The sequence below is a fragment of the Topomyia yanbarensis genome, chromosome 2 (assembly GCF_030247195.1).
Source record: "Topomyia yanbarensis strain Yona2022 chromosome 2, ASM3024719v1, whole genome shotgun sequence".
Classification (NCBI taxonomy): Eukaryota; Metazoa; Arthropoda; class Insecta; order Diptera; family Culicidae; genus Topomyia; species Topomyia yanbarensis.
The window spans coordinates 58476759-58494612 of NC_080671.1; the positions used below are offsets into that span (position 1 = coordinate 58476759).

Sequence of the window (17854 nt, forward strand, 5' to 3'; positions counted from 1 at the left end):
ATTAGTCAAAATCACATGTTGAACTCAAATTGAAGAGCTCAGTATTTCGAGTGCTATTTACCATTTTTTTTGGGAACCCGGATATTCCCGTATTACTGGAGTCAAAAAATTTGTTGCATTTTCCAAGCATTACTGCATCATTTTAGTCAGGGAACTAACTGAACATTACCAACTCAGTTGTCACATGGCTACTATTCAGTGTACTGAGTATTATTTGTGAGATCTTTGTGAATTCGCTTGTGGAACTTCATAACATGTGATATGTAAGTACCCTGCAGTAATACAATTGCTTATCCGTATGTTTAGTACCCTTCCTCTTTCCATCAGAACATTGCAATAATGAGTCGACATAGCAAGAGACAGCTTTTCGAATAATAGAATAATTTATTCTGATTCCTGATTCCTGATAAAAGCCACAAATACCTCTTCCACTGCTATTAGATCAACGCCAATTATGACATCGACATCGATGTCGTCCACGAAGCAAAGAAGAATGTGATGATTCCGGTGCTTAGCACATAAGATATTCGTATCTCATCTTTTTTATTTCGATTATAGAGGTTTTAACCTTAAGGTCATTCGCCTCTTCGGGTTAGAAAAATCTCTTATGAAAAATTTCTAATCCTATGTGCGGGGTTGGGACTCGAACCCAGGTGCGCTGCGTATCTCATCTTCGAGCACTAAATTGAAGAATAAATGTAGAGAGTACATTAACCTGCTTCAATACATCTAACACCACAAACGAGCTCGATGTTTTCCCGCTATTTCACATTTGATTTTGACCCATCCAGCTTCGTAGAAAGCAGTTTAATCAGTTTTACTGGAAATCTATATTCAAGCCATAGTTCGTTTCGTTTTGCTGAATTGTACGCCTTAAAATCCACAAACAGATTATAAGTTCGCAAGTCATATTCCCGGAATTTAACTCGGATTTGGGGTAGGGTAAACGACCGCTATGCCTCGATAGTTATAACACTCGAGTTTTCGATCCTTTCAGTACTGAATCACGCAGTGGATCTTCTGACATTTAGAAGCTCGGCCAGGATTGCGTCCTTCCCAACGACCTTACGATTGTTTAGCTCTCGAAATGCCTTTTGCACGTCGTCTAGCGTTGGTGGATCAGTAGCTTGTGCATCATCATCGGTCGCTCGCTGGCGCTCATATATAGGATACCATTTAATGTAGAGAAAGCGGTAGAAACTAAAGTAGGTGTACCTACTTTAGTTTCTAATATTTCTTTCGACATTTGCAACTAAATTTCTCATCAAAATTATTGGATACGTCACTTGTAAACTATATTCAAAATAGGAGGGTAGCCTCTGTGGTGGGATACTGCGATTCGTCGCTTACGGAATGCCCTGCGAAAACAGCGCAAGTCTTATGTTGGTCAAAAAAAGAACTACTTTTCAACAGACTGAACTGCAGCGCAAAATCGCACGGAATTTCGCTTACGCGGATTTTACTCATTTCACTGCGATTTTATCCAAAATTGTGCTATCTATTATTTACACCTAAACTTGCAAATTTTATTCAAGGATACCTTCGGATGAAATTGTGGCCATTATAAGCCCTTTCATATGCAGTCGCGATTTAAACGAAACGATTTTCCCTAAAAGCGAGAATCTTTACTAACTCTCTTGCAAGTACATGTATTATGATAATGCTTTGAGTAGAGTTGTCAGGCGCATTTTTGCAACTAACTTCGTCGAAGTCGCAAAGTCGCAATCTTTATTACCTTGAACGTCATTGCTTGTTGTTTGTGGATGACTCCTTAATAACGAATTTTTCAACCCTTTGCGTCACGATTTTTTCATTGTTAATACAGTAATACCTCGCTATAAAGCAACCTCGATACAAAGTAACCTCGGCATAACGTAACTCGATATAACGTAATTTTTACCTCGATATAACGTAGCTTTATTCTAAAGACCAAATATTGAAAATAATCGATTGTAATGGTTATAATTGCCTTTTGAATTATTTTGGACATAGTTTTATTTATTTTTTCTATGCACTAAAAATACCACAGTTTGATCGGTAATATAAATCTAAATGTGTTACAGTTTTTTTATTTCGATTATAGAGGTTTTAACCTTAAGGTTATTCGCCTCCTCTGGTTAGAAAAATCGCATGAAATTTTGTTAACCCTATGTGCGAGGTCGGGACTCGAACCCAGGTGCGCTGCGTGCAAGGCAATCGATTTACCAACTACGCTACGCCCACCCATAAGTTACAATTTAATAAAACCTAAATTTTGAAATGATGAAATATCCTTGGTAACAATTGAGGTTATATGGCACTCTTGGAACTCTCCTTAAAACTTAGAATGCACTTGTAGTGTGCTATAAAACTAGAAATTTGGGATACCAATGTTCCATTTTCACAACATGCGACCGAGGTTCCTTCGTTTTTGGAAATGAAAATTACAGCGTTAAATCTGTTGAACTCAGATGAGATTTGAATTGAGAGCCCTTTAGTCAATTACGACACTCCTGTTATAATAAAGAGATATTCTAATATAATGTTATGTGTTGCCTCTCTTTCTTGCACATGTTTGGGATACGATAGTCTCAAAAATACTCTTGACCTTCAAAGTTAAAAGTTAAAAAAAGGTCACCTTCAATCAATATGTAACCTTCAACAAAACTACTTGCAATGAAATAAGCTACGCGGTCTTAAGTTTTGAGAATTTTCATTGAATTTTAAATTTATCTACCAATCCTTCATATAGGGTAGGGTGTGGCAAATCCGACCTAGTAAATGGTTTTGGCTGTAAAATGCACATTTTACATCGGATCAAGTCGTTCTATATACCAAATTAAAGGTTAGACTCCTGGGCAACTTTCTGTATATAGCATTTTATTTAGATCTTCGGAATATCTTGAGATACAAAAATGTTCATTTTTCCTGTTTTCAAAAATGGTGGGGTAAATCCGACCCCCTATGTTTTTGGTTGATTTAGTGCGGATATTACTCAAATTTTATAGATTTTCAATGATAGATAAATGAATGTTGTGTTATTGAATTGTAACATGAAGAAAATGGAGTTCAATATTAATCTTGGAATGCTACAATCACGAGCAGTAGCACGTAATGATATTCCTATTTGCATCGGAGCAATTGCTTAACGAATACTATAATCATCACGTTTTACATTTCTTATAAAAGAAATGTATAGAATTCGCTCAAACTTTAAAGTTTTTTTCCGAGGCCCGGAGGGCCGAGTCTTATATACCAATCGACTCAGCTCGACGATTTGGGACAATGTCTGTGTGTGTGTGTGTGTGTGTGTGTGTGTCTGTGTGTGTGTGTATGTAACGGACAAATTCTCATTCGTGTTTCTCAGCAATGGCTGAACCGATCTTATCCAAACCAATTTTAAATGAAAGAACTAAAAAACAGTATGAACGCTATTAATTTGTTTTTCATTCTGATGTTTAGTTTCCAAGATATGAATGTTTGAATGCGTAAAAATGGCGTTTTTTGCAGTTTTTTTGAATTATCTGCCGAAATTGACAATATAGAATAGCAATTTATATGCTTTTAGACAGCTTTAACGAATACCTTTCGAACAAGCTATAGATTGTTGAAATCGGACTATTATCAAAAGAGATATTTAACATTAAATGCGGATGAAAGATTTTTATCATTTCCCATTGCCAGAAATATGACCAAAAACATGTAATCTATTTTTAACGCCAAAACGGCTTATTTTAGGTCAATAGTATCTTCGGTGAATTTAATGGAGGTAATATGCCCTTTCTTTTGGTATTGTGCTTTTGCTGATTAATCCCCCTATGAGTGAGATATTTTCTCAAATTTTCTTGGAAGTGATTATATCGAAATGATGCCTTCAGCAAATTTGTAGCTCTTACTTTTGCAAATAACTTTACTGAAGACTTCAAATATCTATTTTGAATACTTTAAAAGTTATGGCTTGTTGTTTGTGGATTACTTTGTCGCCTATTTATTGTTCAATATAGTAATAATCCATTGAAATAAGCCAAACATTATTTCGATAAAACGAATTTTGTATTTCATTTTTCTATCTACAACCGCTAGAAATAATCACCGAACACTTCCAAGTTGTCTGGAAGGAACTTGATAACTTATCAGTGCAAAAATGTTCATTTGTGCGAACCTTCTGACTGCAATTTTTCTAATTCATGACCATCGGATCGATCTGAAACATATTGGAAAATGAAAAGCGAAATAACTAACTCCAAGCAACGGCGTAGCCAAGGGAAGGTTTTGGGGTTTAACACCATACAACGCCCCCCCCCCCACCACACCCACAAAAAAAATGGATTGAAGTTGAAAATTTATTGATGCAGACTGATTTAATTCAATATTACAATAACAATTATCTGATCCGTACATTGATATTCTGTTGTTGCAAACATCATGAGGACTTTTGATAAATTGTCGGAATGGAGTCCTGATATGTAACTGATCTTTTGGTCTTGATTTCACAGTTGTCTAATTGCATCAATATCAAAATCCTGCCTGAAAACATTCCAATAGAAAATTCCAGAGTTCTGTTTCCAATCATGATCCTCAGATTTCTTTTCAAATTGAGCTCGTTTTTGTAGAGATGTACTGTAATAAGGATCTTTATTTAATAGGAAGCGAAAATTGATTTAATGTCTATGAAACATAGAACTGCGCACCAAAAAATGCATAACTTTCAACATTTGCTAAACATGTTTTTGCCTTTCTCATTCACTCTAAAATTCGTCAATCTAATCCCGACCGGGAGGGCCGAGTGTCATATGCCAATCGACTCAGTTCATCGAGATCGGAAAATGTCTGTGTGTATGCATGTATGTGTGTATGTGGAAAAATATGTGACCTCTGTTTCTCAGAGATGGCTGGATCGATTTGCACAAAGTTAGTCTCAAATGAAAGGTACAACCTTCCCATCGGCTGCAATTGATTTTTTATTGATTGGACTTCCGGTTCCGGAGTTATGAGTTGAAGAGTGCAATCACACAGCAAATTCCCATATAAACTGAAATGAAAAATTTTCAAAATCAAATTTGTATTTTTGATGCCAAATGACTTTATAATGCATGAAACATCGAGATTTGATGTAAACTCGAAAAAAATTATGTTTGACAAAAATTGATTTTTTTGGACTTTGGTACATTTTTGCCTTTCTTTTTTTTTATTTCGATTATAGAGGTTTTAACCTTGAGGTCATTCGCCTCTTCGGGTTAGAAAAATCTCTTGTGAAAAATTTCTAACCCTATGTGCGGGGTCGGGACTCGAACCCAGGTGCGCTGAGTACAAGGCAATCGATTTACCAACTACGCCACGCCCACCCCCTTTTGCCTTTCTCATACAGAAAGGTTATGCAATCACTCTAAAAATCGTCAATCATACCGGCCCGGAGGGAGTATGCAGTGAGTGGTTGCTACTTTAAAAATAAAACTAGTTTAAAATTTCTTAACAAGTTGAAAATTTTCGGCAGGACCCGGATCTTACTATGTGATACTGAAACATCGCTTGAAACCAGCGGCGGTCAAGCGATGTTTCAGTATCACATAGTATCTCAAGATCGTGGCTGTCGATCCATTGTATGTATGTGCAAATCGTACTGAACATGAAATATTCATTTCCACCATTTTATTGAACATAACCTTCGTAGTCTGGACATGTGAGACAAGCACAATTGCACCACTAGGTGGATTAAAACAGGTTTATATTTTGGGAATGCGTCGAGTTGAGACGCAAACGTAATATGAATAATAACGAGGATAACACTTTCCGAATGTAGAGAGAAATTTATGAAAAATGACGATTTCCATTCGATTCTAGCAGGTCCTGATCGATTTTGATGAGCATTTGATTTTTGTTGTATGAACAATTATATGTATAGGTCAAACGTTCAAAAACAGTAATTTAAGGTCAAGATAACATCATTTTTAAACCGCCAATTTCGGAGGTTTAGTATCTTCGATGAGTTTTACAAACGTTAAACAGCGCATCATTTGATAAAATAATTTTGGCGGTATATCGTCCAAGAAGTATTTATGGTGAATTTTCTCAGGTTAATATTCATGACTACAATAAAGTCTCAACAAATTCGCTAAAAACACGAACTCTGTTACTATTTTCTGAAAAATTAATTCTGCATAATTTTAAAACTTCAAAAATTACGGTTTCGGAATTATGCCGTTTGGACAGTTAGATCGATTTTCACCAAACCCCCACCAATTGTAAAATTGGTATTGTAAAAAACGTAAGGGCGATACTTCAATGCTGATAGGTGGGACCGAAAAAGTAAACAATCGTCAAAGGGGCGATACTATCATTTTGTCAATTTCAATAGCAAACACAAATTTTAATTTAATAATTTCAAATACTTCATGAAGTTTTGGGTTTCGATCACTGAATCATGCAATCTAGGATGTAAAAAACACAATAGTTCTTAAATAGGAAATAAAACCAAGTCTGGAAATATTCACTGTTGATTTTCTTTGAATGGTGTCACTGCTAGTTTCGCTTTTTTTTCCAGAAAAAGCGTTGATTTTTAGGTCTCAGTCGCGTTGGAAATTTGAGTAAAGTATAAACATCATTTCGATTAAAAAAAATCAATTTTTTGGCTCATTACAATATACATAACCCCTTTAGGCAAATTCAGTTTTCCCACCACAATGCATTGATTGAGGAATTTAGATATTTTATTAACAGAGCATTAGCAATAATTTGTTTGTATGTCTATTTTATGGGCCATTTTTTCGCTTTCCTATTGATTTGGTTTGAGATTTCTAGCACTGATGTTGTCCTATGCTGATTTGAGCGATTCTCTGTGTCCTGCCACAATCCCATGTAGTATGTGTTATCAAAAACATCGCGAAGCATCAAGTTTTAAATGTTCTCATACGATATAATATCAGAAGAGAGTGATAAGAGTTATAAGAAATGTCTCATCACACTGTTAGGTGGATTAAAAGCGTTTTTGTGTCTTTCGTTTGTTATTATGAACCATTTTGCATAAAAATAATTAATAATAACAATAAAAATATATTTCAATTTGATAAATAATAATTTTCTTAGCAAAAAAGCGGTCGGATTTACCCCAACATTTTGAGGTCGGATTTGCCCCACCGCGTCATTTTTCATCACGATACAATTAAAAAATATATGAAAAAGGTTGAACTAAATTCATCTATGCACTTTGTAGGACTTAAATCAAAGATTTTAAATCCACTTACATTTATTATGTAATCACTTTAAGAATCAGAAATATCCTGTAGTCAATGATGCACAAATGTCAAATCAAAAATTTAAAAACACACTTTTTGTCGTATGAGCATCTTTATGTAGACTAATAAAATGCTGCCATACCACCATTATGATTATTTTCGATGCTCTACACGACAACATTGATATTAGTTCGCGTAGTGCTTCTGATTTTTGGTAACAGAGGGAGGTCGGGTTTACCCAACGGTCGGATTTGCCCCACCTTACCCTATATATTGCGATAGAAATTTGAAAACTCTTATGAAGAAACAGGAAAATGCTCATATTTGCCATTTGATATGTGGAGCAAATTAGCATTTGATTTAAGAGTGTTCCGAAAAAAGTTCGAAATTTTTGCCGGTCTAATACCCACCCATCTTTTTCATCATTTTTCTGTTCAATGCATATTCGATACAAAGGTTCCCAAGAAGAAAAATAATCGTGACGTACACTGAGCCATATATAGGTCATTCCACGCGAAGTGATCAAAAAAGATGCAAGCTTGAAATCGACCTTCACGGATTTGAGCCAAATTTGGAGAATTTGTTCATCTAGGGCCAATATATGAAAACCCAAATTTTTGTGTCAATTGAACCACCCATCGGAACATGAGAGCACCCCCCGTTTTGGCAAATTGCCAAAACCCTTCATTTTCTTTTGATCATATCTCCGGTTCTATTAACTCTAGAATCAAACCGCAAGATTGAAGAAAATTGTTCAAGAAGTCTAGAAAAACTATAAATTTTTGGCGGGAGTGCTGCCAACTATGCGATTTTTTCAGTTAAATATTAAAAGTTAATTTTTCTCTCAATAGTTCCTCAGACATTTTTACATAAAAAACACTTATCATCTCAATATAATATGAGCGCATCCTGAGATATACTGTTTTGAAGAAAAAAACTCGCATTTGCTCATATAAAAATACATTTTTTATATTTATATTGTTTATATTGTTGGCCAAAATTGAGAAAATCTTCAAACGGTAATGAAAGTCGACCCTCATCTGCTATTAGCAAACCAAAAACGTAGTTTTTCATCATTTCTCATCTACTTCACGAAAAATTATGTTTGAACTCAGAATAATAAAGTTGGTTTTTTAGTGTTGTGCGCTTGTGATTTCATATGGGAAATTGCGGTTTTTTCTTTTCAAAACGGTGTATCTCAGGATCCGATCAAATTATATTGAGATTATAAGTGTTTTTATGTAAAAATGTCTGAGGAACATGATGGCATTAGAATTTTCAAAATTAAAATATATGTATTGAGAGAAAAATAACCTTTTAATATTTAACTAAAAAAATCGCATAGTTGGCAGCACTGCGCCAAAAATTACAATTTTCTTCAAAAGCCATTTTGCGGTTTGATTCTAGAGTGAACCGGAGATATGATCAAAAGAAAATCAAGGTGTTTGGCAATTTGACAATACGGGGGGTGCTCCCATGACCTGAGGAGTGGTTCAATTGACACAAAAATTTGGGTTTTTATTTATTGGCTCTAGATGAACAACTCCTCCAAATTTGGTTCAAATCTGTGAAGGTCGATTACACGTGCCTTGATCACTTCGCATTCTACGCGAAGTAATGCCATATGCAATCTAGCAAAATGAAATCGATAGCACATTGAGCTTACATTCAACAGATTCGAGATATTCAACAAAATTTGCTAAATCATCTTAGTTCACGATCTAATATTCAACAGTGCTGCATAGTTGGCACTCTAATACAATTTTTAAAGGGTGAGTCCTTGTTACGTGATGTCTTCGACAACGTTGTTCTTCAAAACATTAAAAAAGATTGTCGACAAAACATTAAAATTCCACTACCCAATTATATCAAGATGCAGAGTTAGTACTTTAATTTGACCTTAGAACACTTTAATTTCACGTGTGGGTACAGTTAAACTTAACTGGGCAATAGTTTCCAAGTTATTTTTTTAATGTGCCTTTTTGCAAACATCACAGCTTCAAAGATGCAAAAACTCTCTAAATGAAATTTTAGCAAAAGCATTTTACCTATTAGTTTGAATTGAATTTTGAGAAAATTTGGTACTGCAGTAAAGTGGTCCTTTCTAACTCAGTTCGATTTTAAGCAATCTTAGTTTTTTGAAAAAATACCTTCCATAGCTGTAACTATAACTAGGTTTCCGCGAAATTCTAGCATCATGCGCTATGTCCAACTTAATTGTACAGTATAAATGGGTGTCTTTAATTGCTAACATCAAAGGTTATGTGCGCTTAATGCTAATATAGGCCAAAATAAAAGCTAAAAAATTTTAGTGCGAAGAAAACGTGTTAACCAAAAAATTGAGTTTGGTGGTGTTCAAAATTTTAAACAAAAATTCATGGTAAAGAATCAAAAATTTTTGGATGAAAAAGGAACCGTTCAAGTACACGAGAATATAAATACAAACAATTAAAAAAAATTATGAAAATCGGATGAATAGTTATTGCGAAATCACGTTCACCGCAACGGTACTTTTCAGACAACTTAGTTCAGAGATAATTGCGTTTAAAGTTTTGTGTTAACTTCATACGCGGAAGAACCAGCGCGCGGCGAACGGCTGTGGTTTGAAATCTAGTGGTCCAATCTTGATGAAATTTCGCACAGATATTTTCAAAAGTATGTACTTTCAGAATATCCAATGCATTTTTTGAGTTCCAACTTTGTATATAACCCCATAATGTTCCGCTTAGATTAAGTGTTGCGTTTAGCCATGAGGTAGATGTTTGATGATATATGAATACACAGAACACCAATAATACTTATGAGCATTTGATGATTTTTTTTGTATTATCGATAATAAAATTTTCGACTATTTTGGTAAAGATACTAAGCCTCCAAATATTTTTAAAGTGTTTCTGTTTCATAATTACTTGTAGGGGGATTATTAAAACAAATTGTACTAGAAGATGCGCTATATTCCGTTGTACAACTTCATCGAACATACTTAACCTTCCTTCAAAGTTGATGGTTTCGGAATTCTGTTCATGACCGTGAAGAACTTCAACATTCACTACATTTTCTTCACATTAAAAGTGCATAACATGAAAATCAGACCTTATATACGAAATTTTATTACAACATTTAATTGAGCCCTCGAATGTATGTCATAAATTGACACTAACTTGACATATTTTTAATTTCCTTAATTTTGAATCCCGCTACGTGGTTATTTTTATAATTGGCAATTTAAACCGATTCTGATGTACTAGACAAACGGAGAACGTTATTTTTCATCAATCTGCTTCAACTTTCTGATAAACCATATGTGGTCTCAACACACTCAGGTTGTTTTATGGTGTAGAACTGTTTTTTATGGATTGCTAAAAATGTCAAAAAGTTTTATGAAAAAACTAGAATAACTCATGCTCCATTGGCCGTAGATGTAAAGTTTCTTCGACAATCCAAGATAATAATAAGAAATTTTTAGCATTACAACTTGAAAATAAAATAATTGAACAACGTGGTTTTTACGCGTTTCATCCTATTGTATTTCGTTGTTCATTTGGAAAAAATGAACAAAGACACCGGTCTACAATTTATGAACTGTTCTTTCATATATCCAAAAAAACAAGTGTATGTTTCCTTATACTATATTACTGTACAAATTATTATTCTAATAGAACTAATAGAACTGTACAACTGTTACTACACATATCACATCTTTACACATTTTTACAATCAGGTAACTTTTTCGATCGAACACATTAGTTGAAAGGGCAGTTCATCGCCTGCGGCATATGAATACAATATCCGCCACGGGCACTAAAAACAATGAAAAGGCCATATTTAGTGATTAATTCCGCCGACAATGCTAAACGTTATACTTACTCATCTGGTGTATCCTGCCCGATGTGGAAGAAGCTCATTTTAACCCGATTTCCGCTGGAATATTGTATAGGAACGAATGGTATCCGATTGTTCCGGACACACCCCGACGGACATCGGACTGCCATTGTTGGCGCACCGGAGAAGATTGAATTCGCCAGGTAGCACACGCTCAAGAAGTGACTGCAACGAGCTGTTCCTGGAAGATGAGACGAAACGATGAGTTTCTCCTCTATGATAGAGTCGTGCGGAACTTACGGACGGAATCACCCCTGCAATACGGCTGTGTTCTACCGCCGTTTATACAAAAATCAACCGAGCCGGTGAAGGAATTCTGTCCTAGGAAACCGGCGTTCGTGTGAATAACCTGTACTACATTGGCGTCATCTCTCGTTAACCGGAATCGAGTTGAGGCGTGTTTTTCAATTAACGGTCGTGCTGGATCCAGACCTGGTGAAGCGGAGATAGATATCACAAAGTGAATAATGTGCATGATTAATACCAGAGGAAACCCAAAGGGACAAACTATACCAGTAATTTTCTTGTCACGTTAAACAATCCAATAAAAAGTAAACCGTCACGATCGGTCTGTCAATTAATATCATCTACCATGAATGTAAGTATACTTAAGTGAACATACCTATGATTTTGTACTGACGTTTGGTTAAATGATGCGACATCATGCCGCAAATGTGCGCACCGAGTGAATGACCCACGCACGTGATCTGCTTGCTGCGGCTCCCGGTGAGGGTAAGAAAAGAGTACAGCTGTGAAAGGACATAGTAAACAATTGATAATTACCGGTTGTGGTAGGTAATGTATTGGGCTGTTGAGTTAAATGCCTTCATACGTATATTTAGCCCATGTTCTACGGGATACCCTATACACATGGGACAATTATGCGTATAACGGACATAACATTAACACAAGGATCGCATAACTGGAACCATCTGTTTGCGCAATTTGAATCAATTTCTTGATTTTGTTTACCGGTGGGTCGAATGGTTTGCCCAAAAGTTACTACTTATTTGTTATTTTATTGTTTATTCAATTTTTATGATGAATCCGCCTAGAATTTGATAAAGATCAAACTGGTGGACTAATTTCTATCACTTCTACTCCTCATCGAAACTATGGTGGTGTTAAAACCATAATCGTTCAGCTCAAATTGCGCAAAAATACGATCCAAGTCATAAAAGAATAATCTTACCTGTGCTGTGCACTGCGCGACTAGCTTCGTGTTCGATAGCGATGAAAGGTAACACGGATACTGAGAGAGTCGCTCCCAGTCGACGGCAATCACGTTGTACTTGCGAGAGAGGTAAGCTTGAGGTGAATATGTTGTGTTAGAGCAAAGTAAAATAAATGAGCATTTGTAGGGTTCGGATGAAGCTTTTGAAGTTTATAGTACATTGGGGGGCAGTATACATCTGTCGTGTTTTCAGTTATACCTGCGGATACGACACTCTTATCACAACGTTATTTTTTGAATGGTCTACAAAACGATCTTATTATTTTCAATGTTTATTTTAATAATAATTTTAACAAACGCATGTCATACTTTTAAAAAACTGCATATCTCTGATCCGCCGCACCAGCGTGAATAACTGTGCAAAGTTTGAAAACAATTGATCCAGTAGATTATGAATTATGATGTAGGGGAACTGGTGGTAAGCCCGGCACTGTGGGCAAAAATGACTTTCTCTGGCAATCGTTTACCTCAAACTGAGGTGGATGTCGAAACAAAATAGGCTCCCCGGCTCAAGGTATATCCCAGCTCGGCCACCCGGCCCTTCGTTACCTTTTTCGAGACAAAGACAAAAAGTCTTTGAATCTATTACAGATTTCCCGAGTTGTGACGGAAAGATATTCGGCCGTGACAGAAATATCGAAAATTCGCCTTGATAAGCTTCGTGAGGTAGTAAATAGTTAAATCAGACAAATGATAGTACTGGTCTTTTACGAAGGAGTACAGAGTATACGTACCAGCTAATGGAGTTTAAGTTTGTGGGGTCGTTTCCGGAAAGACTTATGTCAATTCAGATACCTATTGGGTAATCTTTGCAGACCTGCCCTACAAAATTACCTCCTCGTTGACAAGGTTAGTCTACCTGTTCACGTTTTTGTGCCTCGGATCATGAAATATACTAATTGAAAATATTTGGTATACCCAGTCTTCCATTGTAGCAATAAGGTTCGTTATGGGAAATGCGGTGGGAATCATATTGATAATTCCTGTGGAAGGAATGTTAAAAAGTGTCTATTTCGGGCTTCCCGCTCCCTATTGACAGTACGCGATGTTAGAAGCGCGAATGAATTGTTTGCAAAAAACCAAGAAATTTAGTTACTGGTGTTGTTTCGTTGACGGACTAACGAGACCCAGACAACCCCAAATCGTATAATAATGTAGGAAAAGACTCGTAATGATCTACAAAGAGTCAAATTTAGTCGAATTTAGTCTGGAGAAATTGGATTTGTAATTGCATATTACAAGGAACATGATTTAAATGCGACATTTAATTCAGAAACGCATTGATGTACTAATTAAATCGTGTTCGTTCAGAGTTGTTCGTAGAGCACTGACAAGCTATATACATACATCGCTTGGGATATGGAAATGCTGTTGCAAGGATGATTGATGTAGAGCCTGATTTTAGGGACAAAATTTTAATGACGGACGAAGCTCACTTCACCCTTACCGGCGGAGTAAATAATCAAAATTGTCGAATTTGGGGGACACAGAACCCACAAGTTATACATCAAACACCACAGCACGACCAGAAAGTAACTCTTTGGGACGGAGTGTACTCCAAAACAATCATCGGTCCTTATTTTTTCAAAGAGTGAGAGACCATCAGCGGCGCACGCAACCGTTGGATTTTGGCATACTTTGTCTGTCCACAAATGCAAAAAAAGCCTGAAAAATTTCTGTTTTCAACAACACGCAGCCACTACAATCAAGTTCATGCAAAGCAAAATCCCAGGACGCGTTGTCTTAAAAAATGGTAGTTTGGAATGACATCCTAGTTCTTCGGTAAAGTTTATTCTAGCAAACCTATGAAAATTATCGCGCTTAACGTGTATATTGTTATCGAAAATCGTCAATTTCAATAGCTATGTACGTATATTGCCTCCAGTTTGGTACGCGTATGCTGATTTGTGCATTTTGTGCGACTTTTTAAGAGGGGTATATTCACTAGACTTATTCAATTTTTGACTTTTAGCTCCACCAGGCTCTACTGATTCCTTTTATGGTCCTTAGTAATTGTACAAATTTTGGTACCGATCGGTTATGTCTACGGACCCTCCAAAAATTTCAAAATTTAAATGGAAGTTTGTATGGAAAATCGGTTAACATTGAAAATAAATTCTTAAAAAATCACCTCATGAATCAATTAATCAGAACTCTATTTATTTCTAAAGGTATTCTTCTACTGAACACATTCGGGAATCATAGTAAGTTTATGAAAATTCGTTGAGAAAAGTTATTAACTAAAGAAGCAGCATGACTTCAAAACAAGTGGATTTTATTATTAATCATAGCAACCCTGTTTGAATAGCTCCAACGTTATACAAGTGTAAACTAGACTTGCCACCCACCGCTCGCGGATGGAAGTTAAAGCTATTCGAACAACGGTTCCAGATTTAATAAAAAAAACTGGCTTATTTTGACACATCTACAGATCACTTGCCACACAAAAAACTTTTTGTGTAATTCGACATCTTCATCTTAGGCCAATTCAAAAAATTCCTACCTTTTTTTAAATACGGTTTTTAAACCAAAACTTTGGAAGTTATACCTTGGTGTGGAAGAGCACATATTAATACTGTTGACTAAAACGCATAAAAAAATTTAAAAAAAATCTTTGCAGTAGCCTATCGTATGCATCAGATCATTTTCAATGCTAACATTAAAGCTTTTCCTAAATCTTGGAAGCTACTATCTACTATTATGGTAAAATGATTACAGTAATCAATTGAACACTGTTGGAGTCCTGCTAATTGCAAATACTATTTTTTTTTATTTTACATGAATTCAAATGTGTATTTTGGTGTTCATTTTTATATCTTAAAAATCTTACCATAATCTCAGGTTGACGAAATGTTTGGCTAAAACTATCAGTCAATCTTTTAAACTGATCAATTTTTGTTAAGCAAAATCTGCTTTCGCTTAAAAAGGGCTGATTAAAACTATATTATTTTATACCTTTATCTAAATTCACAACGTCTTTAACCCTCACAAACGCTCAATCATTTGTATTTATATTTACAGCTCCATTAAAACTCGAGAAAAATCCGCCGGGCCTGCCCTGCCTTTTGAAGGGTTAAGCATACGTAATATTACAAGTATAATTCAATAATTAATATACATATTATCAAAACTCTGCTGCTACAAATTTTGGCTATTCACTTTTATCGCATACGCTCCCTTATTTATCTCATTAGTCAAGATGTCACATTATGTCGCCGATAACTAGGATTACAGTGATCGGATTGCGCTTGTGTAGATGTCAACTGCTTTTCTTCAATTCCTAAGAAGCAGTGCTATAAAAAATCTGGCATGGAAAATGTAAAATGCCCGCGTTTGAACCAGGCGAAAAGTCGAATACAACGCACCCTTATTCATCCTAGCGTTTGAGCTAATGCTTTGAATAGAGATAGCAGACACTGCTCTAAATAATGTGTTTAAATGGGTGAGATGAATAGAGGTGCTAAGATGAATTAGGGCACAGTAACCCTAGTTGTTGTAGTGCGGTAAATACAGCGCGAGCGCGATTTTGAATTTTTTTTCGGTTGTGGTACATTCGTTTACCACCCACATTCGCACCCCTACAATACCTGAATAACATAGCTAAACCTAATATATGTCGTGAATTTTACCAAGCCCAAATAACACATATATAACCCCTGAAACACTTTCTGTACAGTTTAATTATTTTTGTAGAATGAAAATACTTAAAACGCTACGATACGGTTTGTATATTTTCAGGATAAACTTACCATCTTTCAAAAACATAATATGTCGACTTGTTTGCGTTCCATTGAATCCGTGAATAATGAGGGCCGTGTCCCGATATGGTTTGAAACCTGCTCGGAAGAATGTTTTTGGCTTATTCATGTCCACCACTCGGCCGCGTTTGTTTGATCTGCAAAAACAGAAAGCAGCGTGCTGATTGATCCTTCCTAGTTAAACTTAATTTATTGTCGACGTAATTAAGTGTAATTGAGTGAAAAAGGATGGTTCACTTGGCTTCCACTTCGGAAGCAAAACCCTTTGTCTATGAATATATAAACGGGCTGAAACAAATTAAACGGAGAAAAGCTTCACAGCTGCATGACGTGATAATTTGTGGGATGCACAAGGTGAACGATTTAAAACAATATCTGTGGCGGTACTTATGCTGCACAAACAACAAAAGCAAATGTGACAATGTTATGTTCGAGCGACAACTGTTTACAAACGACCGTTTATTGAATTATTGTTTATAATTGAGAAAATTTTCCCACTACCGATCCGCTTCGTGGTTTGATTCGACCAAGTAACTTTTCCTATGTGTTGTTATTTTCTTCGTCACGACCTTATAGTTGGCTCAAAGCTTGTTCCTATGGTAAAACTCGTTCGACGGCTAGACATATTTTATTCATTTTCCTAAAGTGCGACACACGGACGGTTGCGGCAAATTCCCACATGTCACTTATTCTTCCACAAAGGGTCTGAAAGAGTACAGAGGAAGCTGGTCGTGCGGATGAATTAAACGGCAAGATCTCGCGTTGCTTACCGGTAAGGAATGTTTACTTGTGATGATCCAATCACTAGTTGTATAAATAGATGCTACTATTCGTTTAAGGTAGTGATATCAGAAGCTGTGAGTGAATTCAATTCGAAAGTGAAATTGGCGCTGGTTTCTACAGAAGGCTTTGGAAGGCATGGGGATGGTGGAAACAATGGGATGAGAGTGCTGTCTGTTGCTTTGAAAATTTTTGAGTTGGCTATTTAACTTTTTATGATACATAGAGAAGGTCATAAGAATCCCAAATGACAAATAGGAATTATGCAAAAAAATGTTTTTTTTTGGGATTACCCAGTTTTAGTACAAAAGGGCACAATACCTAAATTAGTTAGTATTTAGCGTTCCGGCTTCCCTTCATCACTAACAAATACGTTCTTGGTACCAGTCAGATCCTGAATCTAAACTAGTACTAGTTAGACGCTAAATCCAAAAAGTCATTTCTCAGAATAACTTTTTTTTAATTGAAACGTATTGTACCAAATTCTCGAAGTTTATTTTAAAGCCTAAAATATTTTTCTTTATTGAGTCTTTTCTTTATTTCCTCTGGTTCAGATCGCAATTAAGACCAGAGCTGCAAATTTTCAACAGGTTGTTTTGAACTTGAAGGAGGAGCAAATCTCAAATCAGGCCCTACTATGCTCAATTCGCATTTGTCCGTTTGCATAATTCATTCAAACAGCCGAATAGTTCAATCATTTTTCATTCATTTTCAATTTCATTGACCCTGTTAATATCGCTCTACTTGGGCATTGACTAGGTTTTTCAAGCAAAACTACCCTAAACATACTTCTTACTGTTCATGGAAGCTTGAAAACGCAAAACATGTGAACATTTAACCTAAACTGGCCTCTACAGAGCAGATAACAACTTTGGTTGGTGAATGAAAAAGCATAAATTTGAAATTAAGAATGAATGAAAATCCAGCCAACTTGAAAGTGAATGATTAAGGGAGGCTTTGGATTTGAATCATGGTTGGGTTTGATTGAG

General features: G+C 35.8%; 1 protein-coding gene across 1 annotated transcript in view; it reads right to left on the reverse strand.

Annotated features, from left to right (window-relative positions):
- Nucleotides 1–17854, reverse strand: part of LOC131679493 (uncharacterized) — a 116159-nt gene that overhangs the window by 78943 nt on the left and 19362 nt on the right. The window contains exons 3-8 of the mRNA XM_058960229.1: nucleotides 16077–16222; nucleotides 12286–12401; nucleotides 11716–11842; nucleotides 11334–11525; nucleotides 11079–11274; nucleotides 10996–11012 (exon numbers count right to left, since the gene is read on the reverse strand). Coding sequence (XP_058816212.1) covers nucleotides 10996–11012; nucleotides 11079–11274; nucleotides 11334–11525; nucleotides 11716–11842; nucleotides 12286–12401; nucleotides 16077–16222 — 794 coding nt within the window. The remainder of the gene's footprint in view (nucleotides 1–10995; nucleotides 11013–11078; nucleotides 11275–11333; nucleotides 11526–11715; nucleotides 11843–12285; nucleotides 12402–16076; nucleotides 16223–17854) is intronic.